Genomic DNA, 21,142 nt, shown 5'->3' on the forward strand with positions numbered 1-21,142 from the left:
CCGCCAATGCTCCGGGCCGGTGTCCCGTCAGTCCAGGGTCACCCCGGATATTTCAGGCCATCCCTGGACAGGAATGTGACACTTGGGAGGGGACAGTCCAGTAGCAATTCAATAGCGCTTGCAGCGCTGGAGACCCGGGTTCAATCCTGACAACGGATAAAACGCAGGTCTGTATACACGCAGCAACTCAGCTGCTGAGAATGACTATCCGCCGGTCCATTCTCTCCCCGTCTCCCATTCGCATCTGCCCCCTCTCTCTCGCTGTTACATCCCCCTTTTGCACTACCTGGCACTCCCGTTCCTCAGATTAAATATATTTTTACACATAAATTATTAATAATAAGTAAAATGTTTCAAACACAAGTAATATTTTCTTATACCAGTAGGAAACATATTAAGGATTAAATGAAAATAATAAATTATTTAACTTTTTAAATATCTCATAAATGTAGATTAATGAACTGAACTAGAACTGGGACTCTGTAAGTTGTGTGTGAACAGCAAAACAAGAAAGGAAGCTATCGTTGACAGAATTCAAGATTAATTCATTAGTAGAATAGTTCACAATTTATACAGTGTATACAGCCAACACTTAGTTCGCTTTGTCTTTATCACAAATGACCGTTGACAAATCCCATGATTCCTTGCGTTTTTCAGAATACCGAACTCGCTTATTCATGCAGAAGCTAACAAACCCTACCGCGAGTATCATGGTCAGACATGTCCTATCCTCTAGTTTCAGGAAGGCAGACAGCTTTGTTGGTGATAACACATGCTACTTCAAAACACAGTACCTCTCAGTATACGGTCAGCAGCAGTAGAGTTGATGCCTTCCAGTTCCAGAGACTATGGGTGCTGTCAGTATGGAATTTGTACATTCTCCCTGTGACTATGTGGGTTTCTCCGGGTGCTCCGGCTTTCTCTCACATACAGGTTTGTCAGTTGACACAAAATACTAGAGTAACTCATGGATCAGGCAGGCAGGCGGCCTGGAGAGAAGGGATGGGTGACATTTCGGATTGAGACCCTAGTTTCCCACTCCCCTGACTCTCAGTCTGAAGAAGGGTCTCGACTTGAAACGTCACTTATTTCTTATCTCCAGAGATGCCGCCTGTTCCGCTGAGTTACTCCAGCACTTTGTGTTTATCTTCGGTGTAAACCAGCAGCTGCGGGTCCTTCCTACATTGGTTTGTAGGTTAATTAGCTTCGGTAAACATTGTAAAATTGTCCCTAGTGCTAGTAAGATAGTGCTAGTGTACGAAGTGATTGCTGGTCGGCGCTGACTCCGTCGGCTGAAGGGCCTGTTTCCGTACTGTATCTCTGAACCAAGCTATGTCGGATAGTAGACATAAGTGCTGGATAAACTCAGCGGGTGCAGCAGCATCTATGAAGCGAAGGAAATAGGCGACGTTTCGGGCCGAAACCCTTCTTCCGATGAGTGTGGGAAGGAACTGCAGATGTTGGTTTACACTGAAGATAAGACACAAAATGCTGGAGTAACTCAAGAGTCAAGAGTGTTTTATTGTCATATGTCCCAGGTAGAATAATGAAAATCTTACTTGCTACAGCACAACAGAATATGTAAACACTGTAAATAATATGATAAACGAGAGAAAAAAAAGTTCAGTGTGCATATTTACACTCTTCTCTAGAGAGAAGGAATAGGTGGCGTTTTGGGTCTCGTTCTATCTCCCTTCTCTCTCCAGAGATGCTGTCTGCCCCGCTGAGTTATCTAGTTTGTACATTAGATGCCCTCAGTCAGTGTGCTGCCCCACCAGCGGGTCTGTGATGGGCGGTGAGAGCCCACGGGCAGCAGAGGCCGCGTTACCTTCACCAGCCGCTCTTACCTGATCTCCTCCTGCGAATACACGCTGAACGAAATACTTTCCAAGCGCTTCCAAGGGATTTCTTTCCCAATAAACATTTTGCTGCCTGTCCTTGTGGTAAATTATTATTTTTTTTAAAGCGGCGTTAAAATCGTATCAGCATCTTCACTTCAGCGACGGCGCTCACATGGGGAGGGAGGGAGGGAGGAGGATCTGGGCAACTGGGAGTGGGGGGGGGGATGTGTGTGTTAATATGAGAGCCCACGTTAAAAATAATATCTTGCTGCAATAATTAAGAACAAAATATCACTATGGAAGACAAGAATATCACGGCATTTTGCAGCGGATTCTCCTTGATGTTTTGTTCTTTATTTATTTGGTTAATGCTTGGCCTCTCCCACAAGGCAATGCGCGGCGACACAAGATGGCGGCGCCCTGTGTGCGCGTGTGTCGGCAGTTGGTTGGGAGAAGCGGGGCATCGGCGGCTGCAGCTGCTACCGGGCGGTTGGAGAGAGGCAGCGGCGGCAACGGCAACAATAACACCAAGGCCAAGGCGCACCGGTGAGGTCCGGAGGGAGAAGGAATGTCGGGCGGGTGAGCGACTGTGTGTCGCCGTTAAAGGGCGTTTTGTCTTCTGGGCCTTGACGGTTGAACGTTGAGGTTTGGGAACGCGGCGGGGGCGAGGGTTCGGGAACGCTGCGGGGGCGAGGGTTCGGAACGCGGCGGGGGCGAGGGTTCGGAACGTGGTGGGGGCGAGGGTTCGGAACGCGGCGGGGATTCGGGTTCGGAACGCTGCGGGGGCGAGGGTTCGGAACGCGGCGGGGGCGAGGTTCGGGAACGCGGCGGGGGCGATGGTTCGGAACGCGGCGGGGGCATGGTTCGGAACGCGGCGGGGGCGAGGGTTCGGGAACGCGGCGGGGGCGAGGGTTCGGAACGCGGCGGGGGCGAGGTTCGGGAACGTGGCGGGGGCGAGGGTTCGGGTTCGGAACGCGGCGGGGGCGAGGGTTCGGGAACGCGGCGGGGGTTCGGGTTCGGGAACGTGGCGGGGGCGAGGGTTCAGGCGCCGCTTCTGCAAACCCCATAATGAGGAGACGGAGCACAGGAAGGAGATTGCGAGCCTGGTGTGGAAACAACAACCTTCCCCTCAATGTCAGCAAGACAAAGGTGATAGTGATCGACTTCAGCGGTACGCGTGCCCCAGTTTGTATCGAGGGCGCCAAAAAGTAGAGATGGTCTAATGGGGTAAATATCACCCAACAACTTCTCCTGAACCACCCATATTGAAGCAACCACCAAGAAACATACCCCGTTCCTGCATTTTCCCATATCTCTTAATTCATTTAGTCCTAAGAACTAAGTCTAACTCTCTTTTGAAATTTGGGAAACAAGATTCTGTTTGAGATTTTGGTAGATATGACTAAAATTAACCAAATAGTTCATTGTTAGATAGGAGACCTTACTTCATGCTTGACTCAATATCATAGAAACATAGAAAATACGTGCAGGAGTAGGCCATTCGGCCCTTCGAGCCTGCACCGCCATTCAATATGATCATGGCCAAAGATCCTATAGCTCCGCTATAGGATCTTTGATCATGGCTGATCATCCAACTCAGTATCCTGTACCTGCCTTCTCTCCATACCCCCTGATCCCTTTAGCCACAAGGGCCACATCTAACTCCCTCTTAAATATAGCCAATGAACTGGCCTCAACTACCTTCTGTGGCAGAAAATTCCAGAGATTCACCACTCTCTGTTCTGGACTTCCCCAACATTGGGAACGATTTTCCTGCATCTAGCCTGTCCAACCCCTTAAGAATTTTGTAAGTTTCTATAAGATCCCTCCTCAATCTTGTAAATTCTAGCGAGTACAAACTGAGTCTATCCAGTCTTTCTTCATATGAAAGTCCTGACATCCCAGGAATCAGTCTGGTGAACCCTCTCTGTACTCCCTCTATGGCAAGAATGTCCTTCCTCAGTTTAGGAGACCAAAACTGTACGCAATACTCCAGGTGTGGTCTCACCAAGACCCTGTACAACTGCAGTAGAACCTCCCTGCTCCTATACTCAAATCCTTTTGCTATGAATGCTAACATACCATTCGCCTTCTTCACTGCCTGCTGCACCTGCATGCCTACTTTTAATGACTGGTGTACCATGACACCCAGGTCTCGTTGCATCTCCCCCTTTCCTAATCGGCCACCATTCAGATAATAGTCTACTTTCCTGTTTTTGCCACCAAAGTGGATAACCTCACATTTATCCACATTATACTACATCTGCCATGCATTTGCCCACTCACCCAGCCCATCCAAGTCACCTTGCAGCCTCCTAGCATCCTCCACACAGCTAACACTGCCCCCCAGCTTTGTGTCATCCGCAAATTTGGAGATGTTGCATTCAATTCCCTCGTCCAAATCATTAATATATATCGTAAATAGCTGGGGTCCCAGCACTGAGCCTTGCGGTACCCCACTAGTCACTGCCTGCCATTGTGAAAAGGACCCGTTTACTCCTACTCTTTGCTTCCTGTCTGCCAGCCAGTTCTCTATCCACATCAATACTGAACCCCCAATACCGTGCTTTAAGTTTGTATACTAATCTCTTATGTGGGACCTTGTCGAAAGCCTTCTGAAAGTCCAGATATAACACATCCACTGGTTCTCCCTTATCCACTCTACTAGTTACATCCTCGAAAAATTCTATAAGATTCGTCAGACATGATTTACCTTTCATAAATCCATGCTGACTTTGTCCAATGATTTCACCACTTTCCAAATGGGCTGCTATTTCATCTTTAATAACTGATTCTAGCAGTTTCCCCACTACCGACGTTAGACTAACTGGTCTGTAATTCCCCGTTTTCTCTCTCCCTCCCTTTTTCAAAAGTGGGGTTACATTAGCTACCCTCCAATCCTCAGGAACTACTCCAGAATCTAAAGAGTTTTGAAAAATTATCACTAATGCATCCACTATTTCTGGGGCTACTTCCTTAAGTACTCTGGGATGCAGCCTATCTGGCCCTGGGGATTTATCGACCTTTAATCCATTCAATTTACCTAACACCACTTCCCGGCTAACCTGGATTTCACTCAGTTCCTCCATCTCATTTGACCCGCGGTCCCCTGCTATTTCCGGCAGATTATTAATGTCTTCCTTAGTGAAGACAGAACCAAAGTAGTTATTCAATTGGTCTGCCATGTCCTTGTTCCCCATGATCAATTCACCTGTTTCTGACTGCAAGGGACCTACATTTGTTTTAACTAATCTTTTTCTCTTCACATATCTATAAAAGCTTTTGCAGTCAGTTTTTATGTTCCCTGCCAGTTTTCTTTCATAATCTATTTTCCCTTTCCTAATTAAGCCCTTTGTCCTCCTCTGCTGGACTCTGAATTTCTCCCAGTCCTCTGGTAGGCTGCTTTTTCTGGCTAATTTGTACGCTTCATCTTTTGTTTTCATACTATCCCTGATTTCCCTTGTTATCCACGGATGCACTACCTTCCCTGATTTATTTTTTTGCCAAACTGGGATGAACAATTGTTGTAGTTCATCCATGCAGTCTTTAAATGCCTTCCATTGCATATCCACCGTCAACCCATTAAGAATCAATTGCCAGTCTATCTTGGCCAACTCACATCTCATACCCTCAAAGTTACCTTTCTTTAAGTTCAGGACCCTTGTTTCTGAATTAACAATGTCACTCTCCATCCTAATGAAGAACCCAACCATATTATGGTCACTCTTGCCCAAGGGGCCACGCACAACAAGACTGCAAACTAACCCTTCCTCATTACTCAATACCCAATCTAGAATAGCCTGCTCTCTCGTTGGTTCCTCTACATGTTGGTTTAGAAAACTATCCCGCATACATTCCAAGAAATCCTCTTCCTCAGCGCCCGTACCAGTTTGATTCACCCAATCTATATGTAGATTGAAGTCACCCATTATAACTGTTTTACCTTTGTTGCACGCATTTCTAATTTCCTGTTTGATGCCATCCCTAACTCCACTACTACTGTTAGGTGGCCTGTACACAACTCCCATTAGCGTTTTCTGCCCCTTAGTGTTTCGCAGCTCTACCCATATCGATTCCACATCCTCCAAGCTAATGTCCTTCCTTTCTATTGCGTTAATCTGCTCTCTAACCAGCAACGCTACCCCACCTCCTTTCCCTTTCTGTCTATCCCTCCTGAATATTGAATATCCCTGGATATTCAGCTCCCAACCTTGGTCACCCTGGAGCCATGTCTCCGTGATCCCAACTATATCATAGTCATTAATAGCTATCTGCACATTCAACTCATCCACCTTATTACGAATGTTCCTTGCATTGAGACATAAAGCCTTCAGGCTTGTTTTTACAACACTCTTACCCCTTATACAATTATGTTGAAAAGTGGCCCTTTTTGATTTTTGCCCTGGATTTGTCTGCCTGCCACTTTTACTTTTCACCTTGCTACCTATTGCTTCTACCCTCATTTTACACCCCTCTGTCTCTCCGCTCACACATTTAAGAAACCCTTTCCCTTTAACTCGACTATCCCATTTGACACCCCACCCCCCCCCTTATTCAGTTTAAAACCACCCGTGTAGCAGTGGCAAACCTGCCTGCCAGAATGCTGGTCCCCCACCTGTTAAGATGCAATCCGTCCCTTTTGTACAGTTCCCCCTTACTCTAAAACAGATCCCAGTGATCTAAGAATCTAAATCCCTGCCCCTTGCACCAGTTCCTCAGCCACACATTCAGGTCCCGTATCTCCCTGTTCCTGCTCTCGCCAGCACGAGAAACTGGAAGCAAACCGGAGATAACAACCCTGGAGGTCCTGGTTTTCAGCATTTTTCCGAGCTCTCTAAAGCACACACCTCCCCTACAACTCTCACCAACTTCTACAGATGTTTCATAGAAGGCATTTTATCAGGATGCATCACAGCTTGGTTTGGGAAAAGCTCCATTCATGACCACAATAAATTACTGCGAATTGTGGAGGCAACCCAGATCATCCCACAAACTAACCACCCTTCTATTTATACCTCACCCTACCTCGGTAATTACCACAACCAGAGAGCTGTGTTGAATTACTATCTACTTCTTTGGTGACCCCCCCCCCAACCGCTGGACTATCCTTGATCTGACTTTGAAGATAGACACAAAATGCTGCAGAGAAGGAATGGGTGACGTTTGGGGATGAGACCCTTCTTCAGCTTAGTCAGAGAAAAGGGAAATGAGAGATATAGATGACAATGTGGAGAGATAAAGAACAATGATTGAGAGATATGCAAAAAAGTAACGATGATAAAAAAAACAGGCCATTGTTAACTATCTTTGGGTGAAAACGAAAAGCTAGTGTGACTTGAGTGGGGGAGGGATAGAGAGAGGGTATGCCGGGGCTGCTACCCTAAGTGAGAGAAATCAATACTCATACCACTGGGCTGTAAGCTGCCCAAGCGAAATATGAGATGCTGTTCCTCCAATTTGCGATTAGCCTCACTCTGACAATGGAGGAGACAGAGGACAGAAAGGTCAGTGTGGGAATGGGAAGGAGAATTAAAGTGTCCAGTAACCAGGAGATCAGGTAGGTTCCGCGAAATGATCGCCCAGTCTGCGTTTGGTCTCGCCGATGTATAGGAGTCCACATCTTGAACAACGGATACAGTAGATGGGACGAGTAGGGGAATCGAGGACATAGGTTCAAGGTGAACGGAAAAATAGGAGTCTGAGGGGTATCTTTTTCACACAAAGGGTGGTGGGTGTATGGAACAAGCTGCCAGAGGAGGTACTTGAGGCTGGGACTATCCCATCATTTAAGAAAAAGTTAGACAGGTACATAGATAGGACAGGTCTCAGCGATCGTTTCGGTGAACACCTCCGCTAAGTCCATCTTAACCTATGTGATCTCCCAGTGGCTCAGCACTTCAACTCTCCCTCCCATTCCCAATCTGACCTTTCTGTCCTCGGCTTCTCCATTGTCAGTCAGGCCCAATGCAAATTGGAGGAACAGCACCTCATATTTTGCTTGGGTAGTTTACACCCCAGCGGTATGACCATTGACTTCTCTAACTTAAGATACCCCTTGTTCCCTCCCTCTCTATCCCCTCCCCCTTTCCAGTTCTCCCATCAGTCTTTCTGTCTCCATCTACATTCTATTTCAGTGCCACCTCTTCCCCCCCCCCCCCCCCCCCCCCCCCCCCCCCCCCCCTCCGACATCAGCCTGCAGAATGGTCTCGGCCCGAAACTTCACCCATTCCTCCTCTCCAGAGATGCTGCCTGTTCCGCTGAGTTACTCCAGTATTTTGTATCTACCATGGATAGGGTAGGTTTGGAGGGGTATGGACCAAACGCAGGCAAGTGGGACTAGTGTAGCTGGGACATTGTTGGCCAGTGTGGGCAAGTTGGCCCGCATGGCCTGTTTCCACACTGTATCACTCTGAGGTTGGAGGAGGTACAAGTCGATCTGACTTTGCTGGCTTAACCTTGCACTAACAGTTATTCCTTATCATGTACCTATGCACAGTAAATGGCAAAATTGTAATCATGTTTTGTCTTTCTGCTGACCGGGTAGTGCACGACAAAAGCTTTTCACTGTACCTTGCTACACGTGGCAAACTAAACTAAAACAGTCACAAGGATTCTGGGAGCAGGGATTTCATGGTAACAAATCCAAAACTAATTTGACTAATTATTGCTTGACAGGTATTATTCCACGAGTCCTTTACTCTGCCAGTGTGTTGCGTTGAAACAGACAGGTAACTTGCTTTTATTGTTTCCAGTAGTGTTGATAGGGGGTCCCAGTCGCTTGGACTGATCCATTAATTTCTGATCCATGCCATCTAAGGCAGAATCTCATTGGACATTCACTCTCCTTTCTACTTTTAAGATTCTGCAGAAGAAATTGTCATTCCAAGAAAGAAAACTTGGTAAGTGTTTTCATTTAATTGCATAACTTTAGGCTCGTAATTGTGATGAGAGGATAATTGGAATATCGAACAGAACAGGCCCTTCGGCCCGCAATGCCCATGCCGATCAAAATGCCAAGATAAACAAATCTCCTCTGCCTGCACATGGTCCCTACCTCTCCATTACTTGCATATCCATGTGCCAATCGAAAGCCTCCTAAATGCCACCTCAATGCAACTATGCTGTTTATCCACCACCACCCCTGGCTTCGGGTTGCAGCCACCCTCTACTCTCTGAGTAAACAAAAAACACATGCTTTGCGAACATTCGTTCAACTTTGCCACCGCCATGGGAACAAGGTTCTGACTGTCTACCCTATCTATCTATGCCTCTTATAATTCTATTGGGCTCCCCTCAACTTCCTGGCATTCCAGAGAAAACAATCCTATGTGTCCAACCTCTCCTTGTAGCTAATACCACCTAATCTAGGCGTCATTCTGGTAAACCTCTTTTGCACCCACTCCAACTATGCACATTCTCGGCAATATAATGACCAGAACTGCAAATATCTCACTAAAACATACAAAGATTACTTTTTAAGTTCAGTGGTGGAGGAAGTATGTCCCCCAAGGTTGGAAAACTGGAACCAGTGGTTATATTCTATGGTTAAAGTATGAGCCATTTTCAATAGTTCTTGAGTGATAAGAGCAGAATTAGGCCATTCGGTCCATCAAGTCTACTCTGCCATCCAACCATGGTTGATCTATCTTTCCCTCTTTACCACATCCTCTTGCCTACTCCCTATAACCCCTGACACAACTGCACTGGGAAGTAATATCTTGACAGAAAGGTTTGAGAGTCTTTGGAATCCCATGACTGGCAGTTTATTCAAAGTGGTTCAATAACGTCATGAGTGCTAAAGATATTAAAGGAATGTTAGGAACAATCGAAGAAGGTACAGTTCAATCCGGAGATCAAACATGACCTGATCTCATGGAGGTGCTGTCAAATCCCCTCGATCTCACCCTGCTTCCTCTGAGGACCTGAAACGTCGCCTATCCATGTCCACCAGCGATGCTGCCTAACCCACTGAGTTATTGCTTTGTTTGTAACTCAATATCTCCAGTTCCTCGTTTCTCCTCCTGGTTGATATGGCTAGTTGGTGTTTGGCAGAGATGATTCTGAATTTCTCCCTTCATTGTTGACACCAAAATCTTGGTTTTGACACTTGTGTAGGGAGCAGATCTTGAGCCACAACATGATGTGGTAAATTCTGGGTGATTCCAGGGGCATCTGTAATGACAATTAGTTTGACCTGATCACCTAAGATTGTATTATAGGAATATTGTGCACTTTTACCTTATTTAAATATTTAAGTGGTTAGAATATCTAATGGATGCTTCAGTGATCATTCTGGTACAGTGATTTTGATGTAAAGAGGGAGCATGCTGTTGAAGACATGAAATTGTAAATGTTAATTTAAATAGTTCATAACACCATTATTTTGTGTCTTGTAGGGACAAGCTAGCAGTCCTTCATGCTCTTGCAGCTACAGTGAACAGAGTGGGTATTATTCATCTTTATTATCTGCAGGGATATGGGGAATGGGGGGCGCAGCTTTCCTGTGGCACATGTAAAATGTTAATTTTTTTTTGCTTTTATGTCTCAGGACCCCACAGCCCCACATTACAGGTTTCAAGATGACCCGTACCTTATACCCAGGACATCACCCGAGTTTGTAAGTCTGCCACCTTGACGGACTTTGTATATTCCGTTTGAGCTATTTTCCTTGCCTGCTTCAGTCACATAGTGGAATTTAACAAGGCAGAAGTCATGTGAAAGATGAATCTTGTGCTTGATCCATCTTTTTCTCCCTCTTGTGCCAGCGTCAGGCTATCTATCAATTGACAATAGGTGCAAGAGTAGGCCATTCGGCTCTTTGAGCCAGCGCCGCCATTCAATATGATCATAGCTGATCATCCCCAATCAATACCCCGTTCCTGCGTTCTCCCCATATCCCCTGACTCCGCTCTCTTTAAGAACCCTATCTAGCTCTCTCTTGAAAGCATCCAGAGATCCGGCCTCCATCGTCCTCGGAGGCAGAGAATTCCACAGACTCACAATTGTCTGTGTGAAAAAGTGTTTCCTCATCTCCGTTCTAAATGGCTTGCCCCTTCTGGACTCCCCCAACATCGGGAACATGTTTCATGCCTCTGGCATGACCAAACCCTTAACAATCTTATATGTTTCAATAAGATTCCCTTTCATCCTTCTAAACTCCAGAGTATACAAGCCCAGCCACTCCTTTCTCTCAGCATATGACAGTCCCGCCATCCCGGGAATTACCCTTGTAAACCTACGCTGCACTCCCTCAATAGCAACAATGTCCGTCCTCAAATTAGAGGACCAAAACTGCACACAATACTCCAGTTGTGGTCTCACTAGGGCCCTATGCAACTGCAGAAGGACCTCTTTGCTCCTATACTCAACTCCTCTTTTTATGCAGGCCAACATGCCATTTGCTTTCTTCACTGCCTGCTGTACCTGCATGCTTACTTTCATTGACTGATGAACAAAGGCCCCCAGATCCCATTGTACTTCCCCTTTTCCCAACTTGACACCATTTAGATAACAATCTGCCTTTCTGTTTTTGTTACCAAAGTGGCTAACCTCACATTTATCCACATTAAACTGCATCTGCCCTCTCACCCAACCTGTCCAAGTCACCCTGTATTCTCATAGCATCCTCCTCACAGTTCACACGGCCGGTTCTCTGGATACTTTCAAGAGAGAGCTAGATAGTGTTCTTAAAGATAACGGAGTCGGGGGATATGGGGAGAAGGCAGGAACGGGGTACTGATTAGGGATGATCAGCTATGATCACATTGAATGGCGATGCTGGCTCGAAGGGCCGAATGGCCTACTCCTGCATCTATTGTCACCCAGCTTTGTGTCATCTGCAAATTTGCTGATGTTACTTTGAATCCCTCCATCCAAATCGTTGATGTATATTGTAAATAGCTGCGATCCCAGCACCGAGCCTTGCGGTATTTTTGTTTTACCTTGCTTGAGTTACCTGCCTTCTCTCCATAACCCCTGATCCCTTTAGCCACAAGGGCCACATCTAACTCCCTCTTAAATATAGCCAATGAACTGGCCTCAACTACCTTCTGTGGCAGAGAATTCCACAGATTCACCACTCTCTGTGTGAAAAATGTTTTTCTCATCTCGGTCCTAAAAGATTTAGGACCGAGGGTAGAGGGTGGCTGCAACCCGAAGCCCCTTATCCTTAAACTGTGACCCCCTTGTTCTGGACTTCCCCAACATCGGGAACAATCTTCCTGCATGTTAATAAGCAAGTACCAGTTTTTGCCGTATTTCTGTTGAATCCACAGTACAACAATTGATAAGAAGCAGGAAAGATATAGGTGGACATTGGTGGAACAACATACTTGCAAATTATCTGGCATCACGTGACACAAAAATGCCGGAGCAGTCCACTGTTGCAAACCTATACAGAGGATCATGGGAGATCTTGGAGGAAAGCCAGCTGAATACTTTTATTACCAAAGAGTCTGGTTGGTTTTGATGGACTGTTAGTTACCTATCGCATCATCATTATAGCCCAAGCATATAAAGTGCAATTTTCTGAGGGACTCCCCCACCTCATTTCATCTCTGCAAAAGAGATACAAAGTGCTGGAGTAACTCAGCAGATCAGGCAGCCTTTTTGGAGAAAATGGATCGGTGACGTTTTGGGTCGGGACCATTCTTTAGACTGCAGTAGGAAATTTGCACCCATTTCTCCCCTTTCCATTTGAGTACCATTTTGGTCGCCACCAGGAAGGATAAGATTAAGCTAGAGAGATTGCAGTAAGGTTTCACATGAATATTGCCTGGACTGTAGGACATAAGTGGTATGGGAAGATTGGATAAGGTGGGTTTGTTTTCCTTGGAGCGACAGAGGCTAATCTTATCGCGTTGTATGAAATTATGAAGGACGTATAATGTAGTCATCGTCTTTTTTCCAGTGTAGGGAAGCTTAATTAAATGTGAGTGGGGAAAGTTTTAAAAGAGATCTGAGGGGCAGGTTTTCATATAGAATGGCAACCATCATATATGGAACAAGTGGCCCGAGGAATGGTGCAGGCAGGTACAATTACAATGTTTAAAGAACATTTGGACAGCTGCATAGACAGAAAAGGTTTCGTGGATCAAAGGCAGGCAAATGGGATTAGTACAGGTTGGTCATCATGGATGATTTGTACCAAAGGGTCTGTTTCCATGCTGTATAAACCTGTGAAACCATACGTGTTCTAGACGTTCAGCACAGTGAATGCTCAAAAAAGGTTCAATGAGGTACAGTATGGGGGAAATGCGTGGAAAGGGCAGCTTGCTGAATGGTTTCATGTGTCATAATACATGCCTGACTCGGAACTAAAAAATGTTTAATTATCATTTCATTAACCTCTGAAACCATTCTTAGCCATAGTCGTGCAGTATGGGAACAGGCCTTTTGGCCCAACCTGTCCATGCAGATCAACGTGCTTTATCTACACGAGTCCCAACTCCCTGCATTTGGCCCATATCTTTCTGAACCTTTAAGTAGCATTGAATATCCTCGTTCTTGGATGAGGTTGACCAAGTTCCACAGCTCTCATTGTAAATAACACGCTCGCTCTTGCTCTTTCAGCGTCTCTACTCCCTATCACAGGAGTCTGGGTGTTATGCGGCCAAGTACATCGTTAACACTTATCCCAAGTTTTTCCAGAAGGATTTTGCTGAACCGTCTATACCAGTAAGTTGAGTCCCTCTTTTGAAAAAAAAATATTCATGAAACGATCTACAGCCATTATTATAAAACTGAAGATATGAACAACAAGTTTTCTGATGTAAATTGTTTTAATTGCAAATCGTAATGCTAATGAGATTAGTTGAAGGGAATTTCAGTTTATTTTGAACGTTGGTTAGTTTTATTGCCTTTTCCTCAGCTCATAAGATCATGTGATAGGTGTAGAATTTGGCCATTCGCCCCATCAAGTCTACTCTGCCATTCAATGATGGCTAATCTATCTCTCCCTCCCAACCCCATTCTCCTGCATTCTCCCTATAACCTCTGAAACCTATGCTAATCAAGAAACTATCTACGCCGTAAAATTTCCTCTAATTGGTCTCCGCAGCCTTCTGTGGCAAAGAATTCCACAGATTCATAGATATATAAACAATAGGTGCAGGAGTAGGCCATTTGGCCCTTCGAGCCAGTACTGCCATTCAATCAGTACCCTTTCCTGCCTTCTCCCCATATCCCTTGATTCAGGTAGCCTTAAGAGCTCTACCTAACTCTCTTGAATGCATCCAGTGAATCGGCCTCCACCGCCTTCTGTAGCAGAGAATTCCACAAATTCACAACACTATGGGCGAAAACGTTTTTCCCCATCTCAGTTCTAAATGGCCTACCCTTTATTCTTAAACTGTGGCCCCTGGTTCTGGATCCTCCCAACATGGTGAACATGTTTCCTGCATCTAGCATGCCTAATCCCTTAATAATTTTATATGTTCTATAAGATCCCCTCTCATTCCAAATTCCAGTGAATACAAGCCCAGTTGCTCCATTCTTTCATCATATGACAGTCGCTCCATCCCGGGAATTAACCTCGTGATCCTACGCTGCACTCCCTCACCACCCTCTGACTAAAAAAAGTCTCCATTTGCTTCTTAAAAGAACGTTCTTTAATTCTAGTCCTAGACTCTCCCACTAGTGGAAACATCCACTCTGTCCAAGCCTTTCACTATCCTGTATGTTTCAATGAGGTCCTCCCCCTTATTCTTCATAACTCCAGCGAATACAGTCCCAGTGCCGTCAAATGCTCACTGTAGTGACGTTTCAAGGGTTTAGCCTTCAATAGTCACTTTAAATGATGACCGTGGATCAGGAGGTAATCTATACGCACCCACAAGCCCTCCACGAGACATTCAATGCCGTCGAAAGACGAATGTTCCAGAGCAGTCTCTTGATTAATAATTTCTTTATTGTAGTAGTACAAACAGTAAGATAATTCATAAAAGCTTCATCTTGTATACGTACATTTCAATCATACTCGTGGTCATGCTCATGCATGGTCGAAAACTATGTCTCTCCCCGATCATCATAGAATTAAACTAACCATTTGGGAGGCTGCACTAGAATCCTAGCCACAAACCACGCCCCAGACTACGTATAAATCCCACCCACATAATTGCAGGCAGATAAAAATTTAAATGTAACTGGACAATTATAATATACTGAGTTAAGCTAAATGGCTACTTCACTCACCATAGTTTAACCTACTCATTCCTGAGATAATTCTTGTAAACCTCCTCTGGACTATCTCCATCACTCCTCAGAAATGGCGCACAAAATTGCTCACAATATTCCAAATACGGCCTTACCGGCGTCTTATAGAGCCTCAGCATTACATCCCTGTTTTTGTGTACAAGCCCTCTTGAAATAAATGCTAGGATTGAGTTTGCTTACTTTACTACCGATTCGGCTTGTAGATTTTTGGAAATCCTGCACCAGCACTCCCAATTCCCTTTGCACCTCCAATTTCTGGATTCTCTCCCCATTTAGAAAATAGTCTACGCCTTTATTCCTACAACCAAAATGCATGACTCCACACTTTGCCACACTATATTCCATCTGCCACTTCTCTGCCCACTCTCCCAACCTATCCAAGTCTTTCTGCAGAGTCCCTGCTTTCTCTACAGTACCTGCCATTCCACCTATTTTTGTATCATCTACATACTTGGCCACAAAGCTTTCAACCCCCTCGTCCAAACCATTAATATACAGCATGAAGAGTAGCGGGCCCAGCCTCTGGAATTCCACCAGTCACTGGCAGCCAACCAGAACAAAAAACCTTTATTGCCACTCTTTGTCTCCTGCCATCCAGCCAACCTGCTATCCATGCTAGTATCTGCCCTTTGATACCGTGGGCTCTCATCTTCCTTAGCAGCCTCACGTGTGGCACCCTATCAAAGGTTTTCTGAAAGCAACATCTACTGACTCTCCTTTGCCTGTCCTGCTATTTATTTACTTCAATGAATTCCAGCAAATTTGTTAAGCAACATCTCCCCTTCACAAAGCCATGCTGACTTTGGCCTATTATATCGTGAACCTCAAAGTACTCCGTAACCTCATCCTTTATAATGATCTCTAAAATCTTACCAACTACCGGTCAGACTAACCGGCCCATAGTTCCCACTATTCTGCTTTGCTCCCTTGTGCAGCGGGGTTTGATCTGGGACCTCTCCTGACTAGTGATTCTTGCAATATCACTGTCAATACCTCCACTATCTCTAACGCCACCTCTTTCAGAACCCAAGCATGCAGTCCATCTGGTCCAGGTGACTTATCCACCTTCGGCCCTTTCAGCTTCCCAAGCAGCTTCTCCTTAGTTATAGCCACTCCACTAACTTCCACTCCCTCACACTCTTGAATTTCAGGCTCGATGCTGGTGGCTTCCACTGTGAAGACTGAAGCAAAAATGTTATTCAACCCCTCTGCCATTTCTTTATTCCCCGTTATCACTTTTGCATTATTCTCCAGCGGCCCATCTTCCACTCTTGCCTCTTTCTTACTCTTAATATAACTGAAGAAACGCTTGCTATCCTCTTTTATAGTATTGGCCACCTTATCTTCGTATTTCATCTTATCTAGCCGTATTGCCTTTTTAGTTACCTTCTGTTGTTCTTTATAAGCTGCCCAATCCTCTGGTTTCCCACTAATCTTTGCTATGTTATATGCCTTCTCTTTTAGTTTTGTACTTTCCGTGACTTCCCTTGTCAGCCTCATTCTCCCCATAGAATCTTTCTTCCTCTTTGGGATGAAAGCTGCCCTATGATGCTGATTCATCCCAAAAATGAGAACATTTCTTGCAATCTAATAGCCTTTCTTTAAATTGGCAGCAAACTGGTCGGCACAGTGGCGCAGCGGTAGCGTTGCTGCCTTAGAGCGCTAGAGACCCAGTTTCGATTCTGACTACGGGTGCTGTCTGTATGGAGTTTGCACGTTCTCCCTGTGACAGTGTGGGATTTCTCCGGGTGCTCCGGTTTCCATCCTCTCACTTTCCAAAGACGTGCAAGCTTGTTTAATTGGCTTCTGTAAAAAAAAAAATGTGTTCCTGGTGTGTAGGATAGAACGAGTATCACAGTTGATTGCTTGTCGGTGTGGACTCGATGGGCCGAAGGGCCTGGTTCTAAACTAAACAAAGTTTTTGTCTCTGGTCTCTCGTACGCCATCTCTGAGCTCTCATCTGTCACCGGCTGCCTTATCAATGCCCACCACAGATGTCACCAGAGTTCCTCCAGCACTGTGTTTTTCTTATTATTCCAGCATCTACAGTTTCTTGTCTACTTATTAGCATGGGTAATGTTTTTTGTGCCACTTTTAGAGCATCCTGATGAATTTCATGGCCAAAGGAATTTTCTAAAGTATAATCATTGTTGTGATGCAGCAAATGCACCACCCAGTTCGCACACAGAAAAAACCAGCGAAATTTTTTCTTTTATAGTGTTTAATGCCACAACAGTTGGAGCCACTGTTAAATGAAGTGACGGAGGAAGCCCTAAAAGAATGCATTCAGCTCAGGAGAGTGAAGGATTCTGTTGATCTGTATGACCAACTCGTGCAAGCAGGTAATCTTTAATGTCCGTCCCTCACAGTATATCCCAAACAAATGTACATAGATCTGGTAATAAGGAATTAAATAGAACACGAGAAGTAATGGCTATATGGGACGAGCTTCCAGAGGAGGTCGTTGAGGCAGGTACAACAATAACATTTAAAAGACAGTTGGGCAGGTACATGGAAAGGAAAGGTTTTGAGGGATATGGGCCAAATGTGGGCAAATTATACTGACTTAGATGAGGCATCTTGGTCGGCAGTCAACATGCTTCCATGACTCTAAAAGTAGGGAAGCATCAAGATTATACGACTATAGAACATTAGAGCATAGGGTACTAGTACACTATAGAACACGGTGGTGAATCTGTGGAATTCTTTGCCACAGAAGGCTGTGGGGGCCAAGTCAGTGGATATATTTAAGGCGGAGATAGATAGATTCTTGATTAGTGCAGGTGTCGGAGGTTATGGGGAGAAAGCAAGAGAATGGGGTTAGGAGAGAGGGATAGATCAGCCATGGTAGAATGGCATAGATCTGATGGGCTGAATGGCTTAATTGTACTCCTATCACTTATGACATGATTTGAATCGTAGAGATGTCCAGCATAATGGTTTTAGAATCCTCTACCTTGGGAAATAGACTGTGTTCACTTTATCCGCGTTCCTCGTGACCTTGTACATCTCAATAAGGCCGCCCTCCATCTCGTGCGCTGCAAAGAAACAGGTTCCTGCCTATCCAACCTCTTAATAAATCAAGCCTGCAAGCCCAGGTAACATCCTGGTGAATCTCGTTTGCACCTTTTCCAACTTTCTTTCTATAGCTGGGTGACCAGAACTGCACACAGTATTTTGTGAGACTTCTCCAACAATCTTTATAGCTGCATCACGATATCCCCAACTTTTGATTCAATATCCTTCCCATTGAAGTTAAGTGTGGCAAACGCCTTTGCCACCCTGTCCACCTGACTCGCCACTTTCACTGCTTCCACCTGAAGATGGTTTGTAGCATCGCTTCCCAGTCCATGCTGCTCCAGGACACTGCTGTTCATTGTGTCTAAAAATACCAACTCTGCCTTTTGTTTGACTTTAAAGTTTATCCTTGGAACTGTCGTTAGAAAAATGTTAAGGCCTACTCGTGCACCTAATTTCTATGTTTCTAAAACTGTTTTGTAGATGTTCGAATGCCTGTTAGTAATCACAGAGCTCACTTGTACTTTATCGAACAGGGACTCCAGTGTGTCTTGAAACCACAAACACCTTGTTGGATCTGCTCTGTGTTTACGGAGATCAGGAGCCACCAAGAGAAAATCAGCTTGAGGCAGGAGCAGCTGAAGATCAGGTATGAAGAGATCTCCTTGGGCAATTTCTAAGGATCGAATGCTTGCTCGGGTGGCTGCTGAGATCAATGTTGGAGTTTCTGATTCTGCCACAGATGGGGCAGGAGGATGGGTGGCTGGGTCCATTCTTTGACAGATACATCACTCATTCTGCTAAGCTTCTGACAATGGGCTCAAGGTTACTGGATATACTATCCTGAAGGCTTCTCTTCCATTTTGACTGAAAGTGTGTTGGGGATTTTTTTTTTTAAGGAGTTGGAGAATTTTCTTGAATTTTCTCTGCCCTCCTGAAAATGTCTTAATGTTGGGGCACAGAGTAAGATTCCAATTTCAGGATTAGTGCTGAGCATGTAAATGATACGGTATGCCCAATAGAGATGGTTGAGTGTAATTAGAGGGGTGACACAGGGCAGCGGTGGAGTTGCTGCCTTACAGTGCCAGAGACCTCTGCCTCACCTGAAAGGATTGTTTGGGTCCCTGGATGGAGTTGAGGGAGGATGTATAAGTACCGGTATTGCATCTCTTGCGGTTGCTGAGGTAAGTTCTTGGGGATGGGGTGGTTTGGGTGGGAAGGGATGAGCGAACCAGTAACTTTTGGAGGGAACGGTCTCTGCAGAAAGAGGTGGAGATGTGACTAGTGGTGGGATCCTGTTGGCGGTCATAGAGTGATACAGTGTGGAAACGGCCCAACTTGCCCACACCGGCCAACAATGTCCCAGCTACACTCGTCCCACCTGCCTGCGCTTGGTCCATATCCCTTCAAACCTGTCCTATCCGTGTTCCTGTCTAACTGTTTCTTAGACGATGGGATAGTCCCAGCCTCAACAACCTCCTCTGGCAGCTTGTTCCACACATCCACCACCCTTTGTGTGAAATGTCAGAAGACGATGTATGGTATGGGGCGAATGGTGAGGAATAGGGGTCTTTGCTATATTTTTCCAAATTGTAACTGAGCTTCTTATCAAGAAATCTTATGTGTTGATTCTCTCGTGTTTTGTAGAACGAGGTGAATGAAGACCCACAGAGGAGACGAAGGGGGCGATTACGCAAAGCTACAGATTTGCTGACTGTCACCTGGAGGTAAACAGCGAATGTGTTTGGACACCAGGCAGTTTCCACCTGTGTAATCACTGTGTACAGGTGGCTATTTCAAGTAGAAACAAAGGGCTGCAGATGCTGGTTTATACCAAAGATAGACACAGAGTGCTGGAGTAACTCAGCAGGTCAGACAGCATCTCTGGAGAAAAGGGATGGGTGATGTTTCGAGTCTGAACCCTTCTTCAATCTGAAGATTGGTTATTTCTGTTCACTTTAAGTCGCTTCGCAGCACTTCTGTGAAACCATATAGCATGGAAACAGGCCCTTCGGCCCACCGAGTCCACACCGACTATCAATCACCCATTCACCCCAGTTCTATGTTATCCCACTTTCTCATCCATTCCCTTACATGCAGAAGCAATTTGCAGAAGCCAATTAGTCTGCAAAACCGTATGGTCGAAGGGAGAAGTTCACAGAGACAGCACCCAAGGCCAGGATCGAACCTGGGCCTCTGGAGCTGTGAGGCAGCTGCTGTGCCACTGTTTTGATTCAATTCAAGATTAGGGAACAACATTTGTGAGTGATGGATGGTGTGAGTGCTGAAACTAAGTTTGTTTTTTTCGGCCACTGAAGGGTATATCTCTATTTAATGATGACCATTATCTATCTTTGCACAAATAGCTGGGAACTTGGCTTGTGGGTTACGACATTTTTTAATGGACCTCTAAACTCTAGAAGTCGCTATCAGCTTTCATCTGCAATAACTGAATGCTGAACTTGCTGTTAGTATTCAATTCAATTCAATTCAATTTATTGTCATTTGGACCCCTTGAGGTCCAAACGAAATGCCGTTTCTGCAGCCATACATTACAAACAAATAGACCCAAGACACAACATAATTTACATAAACATCCATCACATTGCTGTGATGGAAGGCCAAAAAACTTTTCTCTCCACTGCACTCTCCCCCCCGATGTCAGAGTCAAAGTCAAAGCCCTCGGCGGGCGATGGCGAATTGTCCCGTGGCCATTAAGCCACGTCGGGTAATGCAAGGCCGCGCACCGGGTCTTGGTGTTAGAGCCCCCGGCGTGCGCTCGCAGAGACCCGCCGCCATTCCAAGCCGCGCGGGGCAGTGGTGTAAGGCCCCGCTCAGGTGCTCTTCAACCCCGCAACTCGGGCGGGAGAAGTCGCCGCTGCGGAAGCCCCGAAAAGCGGTCTCCCTCCAGGGACCCGCGGGCTCCCGGTGTTACCGCCCGCCAAACCCGCAGTTGCAGCCACCGAATCTCCGGGGGTCGGGTCGCAGCAGCGTCCACCACAGCTCCACCCGCCCTGGACTCGGCCAGCTCCGCGACGGTGAGGTGAGTAGTCGGCACCAGAGCCCCCGGT

At 45.7% G+C, this 21,142-nt stretch overlaps 2 protein-coding genes across 4 annotated transcripts in view; one reads left to right on the top strand and one right to left on the bottom strand.

Moving 5' to 3' along the window:
- polr1a (RNA polymerase I subunit A) overlaps window positions 1-2,382 on the bottom strand; it is a 151,741-nt gene extending 149,359 nt beyond the window's left edge. Inside the window, exon 1 of the mRNA XM_033039941.1 lies at window positions 1,848-2,382. Within this exon, the coding sequence (XP_032895832.1) occupies window positions 1,848-1,924 (77 nt within the window). The 5' untranslated portion in view covers window positions 1,925-2,382. The remainder of the gene's footprint in view (window positions 1-1,847) is intronic.
- The window catches only part of ptcd3 (pentatricopeptide repeat domain 3), a 50,948-nt gene continuing 32,034 nt past the window's right edge, over window positions 2,229-21,142 (top strand). Inside the window, exons 1-9 of one of the 3 annotated variants that reach the window (XM_033034894.1) lie at window positions 2,229-2,387; window positions 8,517-8,569; window positions 8,701-8,740; window positions 10,238-10,283; window positions 10,390-10,458; window positions 13,413-13,517; window positions 17,272-17,395; window positions 18,608-18,720; window positions 19,719-19,798. In XM_033034894.1, coding sequence (XP_032890785.1) covers window positions 2,251-2,387; window positions 8,517-8,569; window positions 8,701-8,740; window positions 10,238-10,283; window positions 10,390-10,458; window positions 13,413-13,517; window positions 17,272-17,395; window positions 18,608-18,720; window positions 19,719-19,798 — 767 coding nt within the window. In that variant the 5' untranslated portion in view covers window positions 2,229-2,250. Of the gene's footprint in view, window positions 2,388-2,896; window positions 2,991-8,516; window positions 8,570-8,700; window positions 8,741-10,237; window positions 10,284-10,389; window positions 10,459-13,412; window positions 13,518-17,271; window positions 17,396-18,607; window positions 18,721-19,718; window positions 19,799-21,142 lie in introns of those variants that run through there. The other 2 variants (XM_033034916.1, XM_033034904.1) reach the window with 2 other exon arrangements.

The sequence above is a fragment of the Amblyraja radiata genome, chromosome 1 (assembly GCF_010909765.2).
Source record: "Amblyraja radiata isolate CabotCenter1 chromosome 1, sAmbRad1.1.pri, whole genome shotgun sequence".
In the NCBI taxonomy this organism is placed as follows: Eukaryota; Metazoa; Chordata; class Chondrichthyes; order Rajiformes; family Rajidae; genus Amblyraja; species Amblyraja radiata.